The sequence below is a fragment of the Seriola lalandi genome, unplaced genomic scaffold (assembly GCF_002814215.2).
Source record: "Seriola lalandi dorsalis isolate HSWRI2012SDOR001 ecotype SW California unplaced genomic scaffold, Sedor1 jcf7180002054387, whole genome shotgun sequence".
NCBI classification, from domain to species: Eukaryota; Metazoa; Chordata; class Actinopteri; order Carangiformes; family Carangidae; genus Seriola; species Seriola lalandi.
Window position 1 is genome coordinate 744680 of NW_019524940.1, and position 12459 is coordinate 757138.

At 38.3% G+C, this 12459-nt stretch overlaps 1 protein-coding gene across 1 annotated transcript in view; it reads right to left on the reverse strand.

Annotated features, from left to right (window-relative positions):
• col14a1a (collagen, type XIV, alpha 1a) overlaps positions 1 to 12459 on the reverse strand; it is a gene marked incomplete at its 5' end in the record, with an annotated part of 100845 nt that overhangs the window by 41367 nt on the left and 47019 nt on the right. Inside the window, 3 exons of the mRNA XM_023409302.1 lie at positions 3766 to 3852; positions 4332 to 4409; positions 6799 to 6957. Coding sequence (XP_023265070.1) covers positions 3766 to 3852; positions 4332 to 4409; positions 6799 to 6957 — 324 coding nt within the window. The remainder of the gene's footprint in view (positions 1 to 3765; positions 3853 to 4331; positions 4410 to 6798; positions 6958 to 12459) is intronic.

Sequence of the window (12459 nt, forward strand, 5' to 3'; positions counted from 1 at the left end):
TTCTGATTTTGTAAGCTCTATGTTGATGTAGAACTCATATGCCTATACAGTATATACATTGAAAGAGTATTTGGTCGCTGTAATGATTCCCCCTGGCTGCACTGTCCATGAGGTGATCCATTCTACTGGAAAAAGGGACCAAATCCATGCTCTGTGCAAACTCCCATAATGTGCAATTTTTTTTGCCACTGTCTCTGGTCAGTGTTTCCTTACAGCTCAAATCAGGCGGACGATGGGGCTTTTGTTCCCCATCAACATCCATCAACAGTGGAATGGTGAAAGGAAAGAGGAGGAAGAATTAAAGCAACTAGTTACTCTTTCAACTACAGACTGGTTACAAATTAAAAGAAAAAACCAACAGAGTGTCTCAGTCAGGTATTGGACCAATGCTCCTTGGCACTGATTCTCCAAGTCTCTGAACTCTACTGGAGAGATGAACACCTTTCTTTCAGAAGATATTCTCTCATTTGGGGTTTTGATGATGGAGAGCGCTGTATAACACTTCAGCCGAAAATCTCCCATTGGTGTTTAATTGGGTTGAGATCTGGTGGCAGCAAAGGCCACAGTATATGATTCACATCATTTTCATACTCATCAAACCATTCAGTGACCTCTTGTGTCCTATGGATGTGGGCATCGTCATCCTGTTTCTCCACTCGTTTTTCAGGTTTTGCCTTTCATTTGTCACCTGTCTGTACGTATGGTGTGTGAGAATACAAAAGAGTAGACTTTTAAGAGGCTGAAAGTGTCTTTCAATTCTCCTTTTGGCAGGGAAGAGATGGAGTGGAACTACTGTTCTTTTGATTCAAATGCAACAATTGTGCCTTTGTAAATGCAAATAAGGATAAAAAAAAACAAAAAAAACATGTTATTCAAAATGATTGATTACTTTTATCAATTTAGCAATTTGTCTCTGCAAGTAGTTTTTAATGGATTTTTGCAAACAATGTGTGCCCATGACTTTGGAGGCAGGGCAAAACCTGCAGAGAAACTGAAATTGGCCTCCAACATCAGTAATACAAATAATTGTGTTTGGATTTTACATGGGCCTTTAATGGCAATAGAAAAGAAAATACACAGCTATTACCATTTAACTAAGCAATTTGATGCCAAAGGCAAAATTTACATTTTTTCAAACAACACTTGGATCTCAAACAGCATGGACACAATTCAATTTTAACAAACAGAGATGGTGGGCCAGGCATGTCTTGTTTTCCTTAATGTCAGATTGATTGCTGACTGATGTTCGGTATCGAGTCTGAGCCAAATCAGGCGGCACAGATTGCAATTCAGTTGGGGCAATCGATACTATTTCAAACAATAGTGAAAGATTTAGAAAACTGTAGAGGCCTGCTGCCGTGCAAGAAAACATATACATCTGACAGTGAACACAAACACAGAAATTACTCTCAGGAAAAGAAAAAACACATTGTTTTGAATGATTACTTCCACCTGTCTATATGGTGGATAAAATAGGGTCTTGTGTGTGTTGATATACCATCGACACAAGTACGTATTCTATTCAATATGAAAACTGTGTAAATTAATAATGTTTTATAACAATTTCATCTCTAATGTTACGATCAGATGGCAACTACTATAGTTTCTTTATCGTTTTATAATAATTCTTTGCTCTCCATCTCATTTTGTTTTGTCATTGCGTTTGCACACTGCATCAGGTATCCCCAAGATCCAAGTATTTATTTAGCTTAATTCACACTCCTTGGCTTACGAGCAAAGTCTCAGCAGCACAACAACAAATTGTGTACACATCCGTTTTTTTTTTTTGTTTGTTTTTTTTTACAGTGAAACAGACAGTTTCCACACTCTGTTAGGATTTTGAAAGTTTCCCTGTGTGTAGAAAAAGCTTTTTTCCACAAGGGATACAATACATTTATTGTGTTAACAACCATTATATTGTTTTAACAAGGGGAATGGCACTGCCTTTTCATCCTTCTTCAAAACCCCACTGACTGCAGTGTGCAGTTTTAACACAAAAGTGGCTATGATTTTGTCATTAAACCATTCAACTACGCCCATGTGCTGCAGTTAAAATGTGATTTAAGGAGCCCATTCAATGCCGGAGAGAGAAACAGACACAGACAGAGACAGACGGAGGCATAAAATGAGTGAGAGAGAGAGAGAAGAAGAGTCTCAGGCATTGGGATGAAGTGGAGGCAAAAGAAAAAACAGAAAAAACAGAAAATGGAGAGAGAAAGAGAGTGAACCAGAGAAAAGAAAAAAGATATAAAAAGATATTTGGGGTGAAAAGAAAATTGTGGAGAGAAAACATAAAAACAAAAACACAAAAAACTATAAAAATGTGTAAAAAATGTATAAGGACGTTTTTCAGCCTCTCTTTTAGTCTTTTTTCTGACAACAAGTAAAAAGATAATGAGTTGAAATTCCATCATGGTGTCTTCAAATTGAGTTCAGTTATCAGCAGTTTCCACATAACTGTTGAATGAACTTCCAGCATTAAAAATAAGTTCAACTTTGTTAGAATATTTTCCATGGCTAAGCTAACATTTCACTGTAGTATATGTTTCTGCCATAAGGATGGACTGTTAAAGAAAACAGACACAAAGACAAAGATGTATGAAAGCAGAAGAGAGGGCCGTGGCCTGTGGGTATAATCCTATAGATGAGTAAGTGGATCGGGCTCGTTGGACAGGGATGAAAACTGGGGGATTGTAATTAGCTGTGATAAATTGAACCGTCACATAATTACTTTCTCAAACAATACCGCTGTTGATCAACACCTCTCTCCTGCCCTCAGGCCCAAAGGGCAGAGACAGAGACAAAAATAGAGAACTTAAGAAAGGACAGATGATAAGAGAAAGAAAAGAGATACAGACACGGAGTAGAGAGAAAGGAATGAAAAGATCAAGTGGGGGAGAGAGAAAGAAAAAAGAAAAAGAAGAGAGGATATAGACAAAAAGCTGTAAATGAGCTCATTTACTTGCTCTCAATATCTCAGCCTCCATCAGGTTTTACCTTCCACTGTGTGAGAGGAATACAGCTTCTCTACAAGCTCATTCCTCTTTCTCTTTCAACAAACTGCCAGCTCAGTGAAAATGTCTAAAGATTTGTAATCTTTTTCATTAAGTGGGATTCCAAAAAATATCAGCTTTGAGAGCAACTGTTTTCTGATATAAATTGTTCAGTGGACAAGAGACCAAGTCTTGTGTCTTTCAAATTTTTATTTTTACGTACTAATATTTTACAGGATTATTTTATGTGTGTGAATGCACTGTTTATGACTTTTTTTTTATTGCAAACCAGCCCCCAACTGCCCTTGAGGGACAATAAAGTAATTTGAATTGAGGTGATTTGTACTGACTTTCTCAACAAGGAAATGAACTTTTTCATGAAGCTGCCAGAGTGGCTGCTTGACTTTGAAATTTACCAGTAGCATCTATTATTGACAGTCTAAACACTTCCAGACAGTCAAAGTGAATGAATGAATGAATAACTGACACAAGGCAGAAGAGAAAATGGGAATGAAAAGGCCTGTCAACAAATGCACTGAGGTATGAATAGATGACACTATACAGAGACAGAGGAGAAAAAAAGAAATGCAAAGACAAGAGGAAAGACACATTGATCTTTTCATACAGGCCTCTGGGAAGCCAGGCACAAAGACATAAACATACTGAAAAGATAGTCTTCACACGGGACCAAGCAAAAGAGTCTGAATGATTCATTTATTGAGTAATTAAATGAATTGATAAATAACTGAGTTAAAAAACAGTGATCACTTACAGGGGGTCCAGAGGGTCCTGGGGGTCCTTTGCTGTCCTGGGAGCAGGTGCAGGCATGAGGCATGGGAGGGCACTGCTCCTCAACTCTCTGAAGACACACACGCACAACATTTAAACAACACAGAGATATCTCTTTATTGCATCAGAATGAATGTGTGTGTATCTATTTGTGTGGGTATGTTTAGGCCTGATAACTGGTATTCTCATGCAGGCACACTACAGACCAGATTTCTGTATGTGCAAAGGAGGACAACATTGTTGACTCTCAAGGTTCTCATTCAGGGAATTTATATCACCTAAATGAAATTATGCATCTGACCAGAAGTACATCTAACAGTGGCCAACGCTAACAGCAGCACATTCAGTACAGATTCCAAGTAACTTGTCTTTAATTCTGATCTCATCATAACTTGGTTTGAATCAATTATCACTCTAATTATCTAAGGCTGTAATAATCAGAGCATTAAACCACTGTGGAGTCGGAGAGGAGAGGTAGAAAATAATATTTTGAAGTTAGTGTGAGCATGTGTGTTCCTAAGACAGTGTATTCACATGTAAGTTTCTTACCAATGCTGGCAGTTCACAACACTTATCTCTGCTCGCCCAGGATGTACTGCAGATGATGTCAAACATCTGGAGCTGGAACTATAAACACACACACACACACACACACACACACACGCAAATCCCATTAATTCTGCAATTAATATATTATCATATAACACATTTCAAAATACATGAAATAAACAGAGGCAACATTAGAAAACAGAATTTCAACCATGGTATTTTGTAATGATGTGGTTTTGTTGTGTGTTTGTGTGTCGATAAGAAACAAGATCACAGACAGTCTGACTGTTACGAGCTCTAATGACCAGCTGAAAAGTGCTGGAAGATAGATAGACGCAGTCTGGCTGATCGCTTTGACAAACAAAATGAATGTTCTGGAGGCTCCTCCAGTCTTAAACTATAGACTAGGCTATAAATTAGGTCATGGGCTTGTGTCTGATTCATTTCTAAAGTTTGGCATCAAGACTGAAGAAGGTGCCTGCTGACATATACTGTTTATTTTATTAAAAGGGCAGTGTCGAGGACCTACATTTCTAACCATCCAGAAACCAGACATCAACCTTCAACAAAGATCAAAACTTAATACACATATATATCACAGACACAACTTAAACTATGGAAAACTCCTGCTTAGACTAAATGACTGTGAAACTATTTTATCTAAGAAGTTAAATACATACAGACACGAACACATGATTATAGACTTGGATGAGATTCTGTCGGCTGGTGGGAAACTGTCCGATAAGTGTTTGTTTTTATCCCTGCTACTGTTTCATTTACACAATCATAATCTGTATTGCTTCATATAAACTCGAGTAATCTGCTACATGGAAACATTGTACCTGGTTTGGCCCGATTTAATTTTTACTTGAGGTTTAAATAGTGTTTTATGTATTATTTGAAGTATAGACAGGGTGCCTGAACGTCTGATGTACAGTAACTGGGTCATTCTTTAGTTAAGCAAACATCCCGGGTTCAGTTAAATTCAAATTGTCACCTCATCTCTTTCAAATGTCAAATCTTAAATACTACAAATAGTCCAATTTATTGGAAAATTCATGACAATAATCTAAATGAAATATTTTTAATTCCTTGGGAGTAAAGGCCTTGCAGCTTGTGTGAAACAGTCTTATCCAAGTAATTATAGTCCTATTACAGCACCACGGGTGGGGGGTGGGGGGTGAGAGGGGTGAGGGGTGTTCTCTGACTTAAAAGAGCTGAGCACTTTCAAACTCAAACTCAAACTAACACTGAGACCCAGTAGATACATACTTAATGTGATCACTTCGTGCTTTTGACACAGATTAATAGAAATGTTGGGTTGGCTGATTGAGACCTCGAGAAAAAAATGTGATCATATGATTTAATCTATCCTCGCTGATGAACTTTCATTTGTAATCCCCTCAATCAACTCATCACCTGAAGATCCACAGGCTCATGTAACTATGTATGAGAAAAACACTCCGAACTTAAGTCTCTCCAGATAATTAGAAATGTCGCTCATTGTGGAGCCTAAAACAAACTAGTAGTCTTTCCAACAAAACACATCACTTCTGGCTGCTTCAAAGGACAGAAAGTAAAATTATATAAATTGAGATTTGTATGACGTTAAAAGCAAGGTAAAGCTATGGTTTCATTTTCTACTATCTCTAGAAATCTTCCCCAACATTAAAAAAATACAACATATTTTTAATCAATAACCACAGGACCACATTACTGGCCAGTGAGGGACAATCTGAAGGTAAATGGAGAAAATGTCACATCTTCTTTATTTTCCTTTTGAAAAACCTCTTCATGAAGCATTTTCCAGCTGATAATTTTCTTTGGAACAGGTCAGAAGTATAAATTTACTAATAGCAGAGCTAAGTATTCCCAGAAGCCCAGGATATCTCACCCTCTCCCCTGCCTGTGTGTGCCAAAAGTTTTCTTTGAGTGCCTGTACTACTTAATGGGTTGAGCAGGACTAACAAAGTATATGTAAAGCACTTTGTACATTTCCATTTGCAATAAATAAAATGAACTCCCACTGAGTTCCTCACTGAAATGGTTTTAGATATTTATGGTTGTCATTTTACAGGCCATAATGGTTCACACACACATTGCTGACTTATCATTGTAATCAATGCACAAGGGGCAACTACAACAGATTGATTCAAGCAAAAAAATTTAAAATTCTCTCTTTAACTGCAACTCAGGCAAAACTGCTTTTGGAGAAAATATTAAAAACAAGTGTTTAGGTTGATGAATATATGGGTCAGGGTGGGAAATAAATCCTGGCATGTTACTCTAACCTCTTGATTTTGCTGACTCTTCCATATTCTACTGTCCTGATAATGACTCTATACTTAATGTCTGGAGGATGCACTTCAAATTTTCAAGACCTGAGGGAACCATGAACATACAGGTATGCGTTCACCCGATATTCATTGTGCATTTAAAAATAATACAAACAAGTATTCATACTAACCGGAGCAGAGTTGTCCTGTGGACCTCTGGACCGAAACATCCTTCCGAGGACCTCCACTCCATCGGTGGTGATGTTACCAGATGCACTGATGGATTTCTCCCCAACCACAGAACAATCTAACACCACCTTCACAGACGTCTTACTGATGGTTACATGGAGCTGTGTGGGAGACAGAGAACAGGGTGAATTAGAAATAATCTTGATATTAAGGTATTTTCCAAACCAGAGAAATCAATCAGCTGTGTTACGAGCCAAAAGAGAGAGTTTAAAGAGATACTAATGTCCTGTCCACCACAAACAGAGTTGTAATGTCATTCTAAGTGAAGCATCTTCAGAGGTCCTGCATCTGTGATGAGCCAGAATACTAAACTTTAGACTGTCTCTTGTGTGTATGTGCACCAACAACAAGAGGCCACCTATCTTCTGACTAATCACAGTGACAATGAGTTCTTTGCATTATGTGGATTTTTGTTTTTTTTAAATAAACAGAGGCTAAAAACATCTAAGCACACAAATTAGTCTGTCCAGTCAGAGTGCCAGTGAGCTCACACTGCATCCTTAGAGGAAACCACTGCCAGTGCCATGAACCGTGAAATTCAACTAGTCGCATGTTTAATGAGCAAAGAGGGCAGCATCCTGGTGAAGGATTATAATAAACCAGTGTCAACACCTGCATGTTAATCATTATGGGAAGTTTCTATCACACTTCACGCCATCAGTAAAAAAAAAAAACAAACAAAAAAAAAAAAAAAACACCCACACTGTAAGTCATAGGAACACGAATGCATGTGACTGCATACAACTCTCTCTATACACACACACACACACACACACACACACACACACACACACACACACACACACACACACACACACACAAAGTGCAGTTAATGTGGAGTTAGACAAAGTTCATATTCGAGTGTCAGCGCCTATTCCTCGGCTGATGTCTGGACGGCTGCTTTATAATGACTTTCTGTTCTCATCCTCCATTCTGCACACTTCACTGGGCATGATGTGTGTGTGTGTTTGTGTGCATGAGTGTGTGTGTGTGTACTTTTGTGATATAAAAGATGATGAAAATCCTCTAAGGTGCAGACATTTTCCCAGTATTTTGTGGCATTTAGTAGTTTCAGTTAAGGTTAGCATTAGTGGATATGGAATGTACATAGGGAATTGAAAAATGTTACGTATATCAATGAATACTGCATGTTTCCTCTCTCTGTGTGTGTGTGTGTGTGTGTGTGTGTGTGTGTGTGTGTGTGTGTGTGTGTGTGTTTGAAGGATGCCACTCTCCTTCAGGCTAGCTGTTTCCTCCATCTACTCCAGCGGTGACTCAGACTTATTTTTAGTCTAGAGGAAGTTTATTCTTGAAAATTGACAATTCGAACCATTCCTCTGTTCTTACTCTACAGCTTCATGAAATCCTGGCCAACAGTAGCAGGCGTCAGAAAAGATGCTATTTATTGTATTAGCATTTCGTTTGTTTAGCATACATGCGGCTAACATTTGGGGTTATACAACACTCAATACTCTTTTTACTGTTTCTTTTGAGCTGTATGTTTTACATTAAAGTATAGTTGAATCTCATAGTGAAGATCAGGGGATTTTATTGTTCTTATAGCTGTGTCACACACAGACTGATTTGAAAAGTCTGCACTATAATACCAAAGAACTAAAAGTCACACTCTTTCATCTTTGTTTTTTTTTGTTTTGTTTTTTTTTAATCTTTAGTCAACTTTCTCCACATATTTATGTTGGTCAAGCAGTGAGATCACTTTGAGAGCAGTTTCTAGCACAGATTAAAGGTGGAATTAAACACAGTAACCCAGAAGCTGACAGGAGACAAACCTCAAAATTGAGCCTTGGGATCAGTTTTAGCACAACAGAGAAAAGAAAAAAACAAAAGAGCTGACCACAAGATATGAGGATGAAATATAAGACATGTAAGCAGCATAATGTTTTTCACTCTGTGCTGCTGCTGGCAGGTCAGATGGCTGGTCGCAGTCTACAGGATCCATCCACAGCTAATACTGCTGCCAGCAGAAGATGAATTAGCCTCTCTCTCCTTCTCTTTCCCCTCTCACACATATACAGATAAACAGACTTTCACTGTGTTGTATTGTCTAATGCTACTGCTGTCTTACAATCAGCACCATCTTTCTGTAATATAAAGCACCTCATTTGTTTGCATCTGATTGTCAGGTGGTTTTATTTTTCTCTGTGTGAATCAGAATTCTTTTTCCCTATCATTTTTCAGACAAAAACAAATCACTTCGCATTTCATAAGAGAGAAGGTGACAGTGCTACATTATCTTTGTCCCGCTGCACATACGACTTTGGTAATCTCGCAAACGGAAACAGCAAAAACAGTGAGCTATCACCTTAAACGCAGACTATGTAATTTTCTGCTGCTAGAGGTCTCTCAATCAAAACAATAACAAGAAACTCCAAGTAATGTCTCTTGCAATGTGGGATTCATTGGAGTTGTTTTCTTCACCGACATTGCCGTCATTACAATCAGCTCCTTCCAGTTAGGATTCTTCAGTGTCAATTGTTACAAAGCCAAACAGACCCAGTGATTAAATCCAGCGAAAACACTGAATAAAGCATCTTCATGTTAAAAATCAGTGTTTCTCCGACAAGATGTGTCGGAGGGACTGTGAACCAAGCTGCTGCTAATGTTTGCTCATCTTGTTTCTTCCAATGAATGAAATACTTCATCTGGTTAAACTTTATAGTTAAAGACGAGTGTATCGTAAAAATGTGGCTTAAAATTGGAAATATAAAAGTAAATTTTGATTGATGAAACCGACTTACCTAGATTAAAATTAGGGATTTCACTAGGTTTGAAAATGGATGGAAACATTTGGGATAATATAAGTTCACAACTCAACAAAATATATAACATAGGTCTGGTCATTTTAAAACATTTTCATGTGGAAAAGTTACATACTATAGCTTTAATAATCTTCAAAGACTAGAAATGTCAAAACAAAGCAAAATCACCAGCAACAGCAGAAACTGTTTTTGTCCAAAAATTTCACAAACTATAGTTTTTAATCTATTGTTTTTAAAATCAAAGCTCATAATTGAATTTCAAGGATCCCCATCTCAACTACAAAATATGGAAGAGAGAAAAAAAGAAGAAAAGAAGGGACGGCCCAGATGAAGAGGACTGAATCAGCATATTCACTTCATCTCACCTCTGTGAAACACAAAATGAAGTAGTGATACAGTAATGGAACTGGAAAACTGGCGCACGGACAAACACACAAACGTTCAAATTGTTATGGCACGTTTTAAACATGGTGTGAGAGATAATGTGGGGTGAAGCAGATGAGGCTATCAGCATTTCTGCTGAATCAGCTGCTTCTGACCGGCACTTAAAATTGTGCATGTGCATGCTCTCTTATGTATTCTTGAGTGAGTGAGTGAGTGAGAGTGTGTGCGTGTATATATATATATATATATATATATATATATATATATATATATATATATATATATATATATATACAGTGCAATTTTGTATGTGAATTGCTGCTTCCAGAGTTGTATGACTTTTTTCTGCATGTACACATATTGTATATTTGAGTATTTATATCTGTGCATATATCTATTTATGCATATGTACTTTCTTTTTGCCTGTGTGTGTACAGTATGTGTGTTTTCCCCTTTCCTATAACTTTAAAGACCTGCTTTCACAAAGACTAAAACTTACTTAACTGACCCACACAAACAAACTGCTCATTTAACTCTGAAGTAAAGTTAGCCCCTTCAGTTCAGTTTGTCTCTGGTGTCCACAATTCAAGCACAGACGTATTGTTATGTGGGGGGAAAAAAAAAAAGAAAAAAAAAAGAGATATATAAACAAAAGTTTCATTGCAGCTGGAGACGTGGCCGGTGTTTAATGACTAACTTGGCAACCGTCACATGTGACAGAAGGTTAGCTTTATATCTCTGTCCCTGATATTTGTGGAAACAATTTCAATGAGTTGTAAACAAATGCATTTTAAGCAAAAGGAAACATCTGCAGTGCTGGCAGAGAACTCATTGGTAATGATGTGACTTTTGAGGTTGATGATATATTAGAGATTATTGAGACACTACGTTGACAAGGAAAAGCAGCCAATTTTTTTTTTTTTTATCCAATTTCACCTGGTTTTAAAATGTAATGTGTACTCACATGCCTTCCACCTGTGCCTGGCCTGCAGTCTCTCTCTGTGTGTGAGTGTGATTGTCTGAGTGGAGACAGGTGTGCTGGAGAAGAGCAGAGCCCCACCACCTGCATCCCATCCTGCAATCAAGACCTCTGCAAACACCCGGCTCTGCCACTACCACTGAGCCAGATTGTAGTGACTGTAGAGTCTGCGCTCAAGTCATTCAACGATACACTCAGTCTCATTTCTCACTGCCTGTTGCTCTCCCCTCCTCGCAGTCTCGTCTGCTCTGCTCCAGCTCCTCGTCCTGTCAAACCTGCTCCTCTGCCCTGGACCCCTCTTGGCTCTGCTTCCATTCTCCGGACGCTTTACACGGCACGACCAGCCCAGTCAGATGTCCCCTAAACACCTATTGGCCGAAGCTACAATTTACAGATGTCCTCTAAACGCCTCACGTGCCAACAATTGGCAGATGCTACAATTTACAGATGGGGCAACAGCAGTGCACTGGATAGAGTCTTTATGTGGGGATTTATAGCTGTCATTGCAAAATGTGCCAATACGAGGGGTCATTGGGGGGCCCCAAGCATTTGACTGGTTTGTCTCTCCTGCACCTCTGCCCTGTGTGACGACCCCCGGGGTCCTTGTTGTTTTGGGATCCTTTTTAATAACCTGTCTCCCTTTGTCTGCAGCTAATTGGTTCATCTGGAACATCTGTGTGTTCCAGAGTATATATAAGACTATATACGTATATAAGTCTTGGCTGCCTACTTATCTCTCTCTGCTCCTCTCCACAGACACACCTCCTTCCTTTTGGGTTTGGATATGTCTTAGTTTAAGCCTTGTTTAGTTTTGCACACCTGCATTCACATATCCCCCTCATGCACACAACATACGTTCCAGGCGTTCCACACCTCGTACTCAGAACATTTACTTTGGTCTCCTTATTTGGTTTAATTTAGTTTGATAAAAAATTCTTTATTAATCTTAACCATGGTTTGTCTCCCTTTTGTTTTGGCCACTTGAGCCAGGGTCATAAAACCCTGTAAACATTTTTCTGTTCCACTCCAGTCTCCCCACCTTCCTGTGTTTTGCACTTAACAAATTCTTAACAAATTCTTAACAAATTCATAACAGGCCTGCAGGTAAATTCAACCTGCTTTATACAAACTGTTAAGAGCTTGACAACATGAACACTATGTAAATATTCCAAACTACTAGGGATTACGACACAACAAACTTCTCCAGTGTAATTTCACTTCATTGAGATCTTTGCTTCTATCTGGATTAATCATGAAGTGGTTCATCATCAGGGCAACAAATTACCACAATCTCACCTTCCATCCCAGATCTGTTCTTCCAGCAGATACAACATTTATTTCTAGTTGCTTTTGTCTCTCTATTATTTGCTCTTCTTTCCAAGAAACTACCAACATTAATTGCTTCACAGAGGCTTTATAATAATCATTTATGGATGAATGGAATAGCCATGAATTTTGAA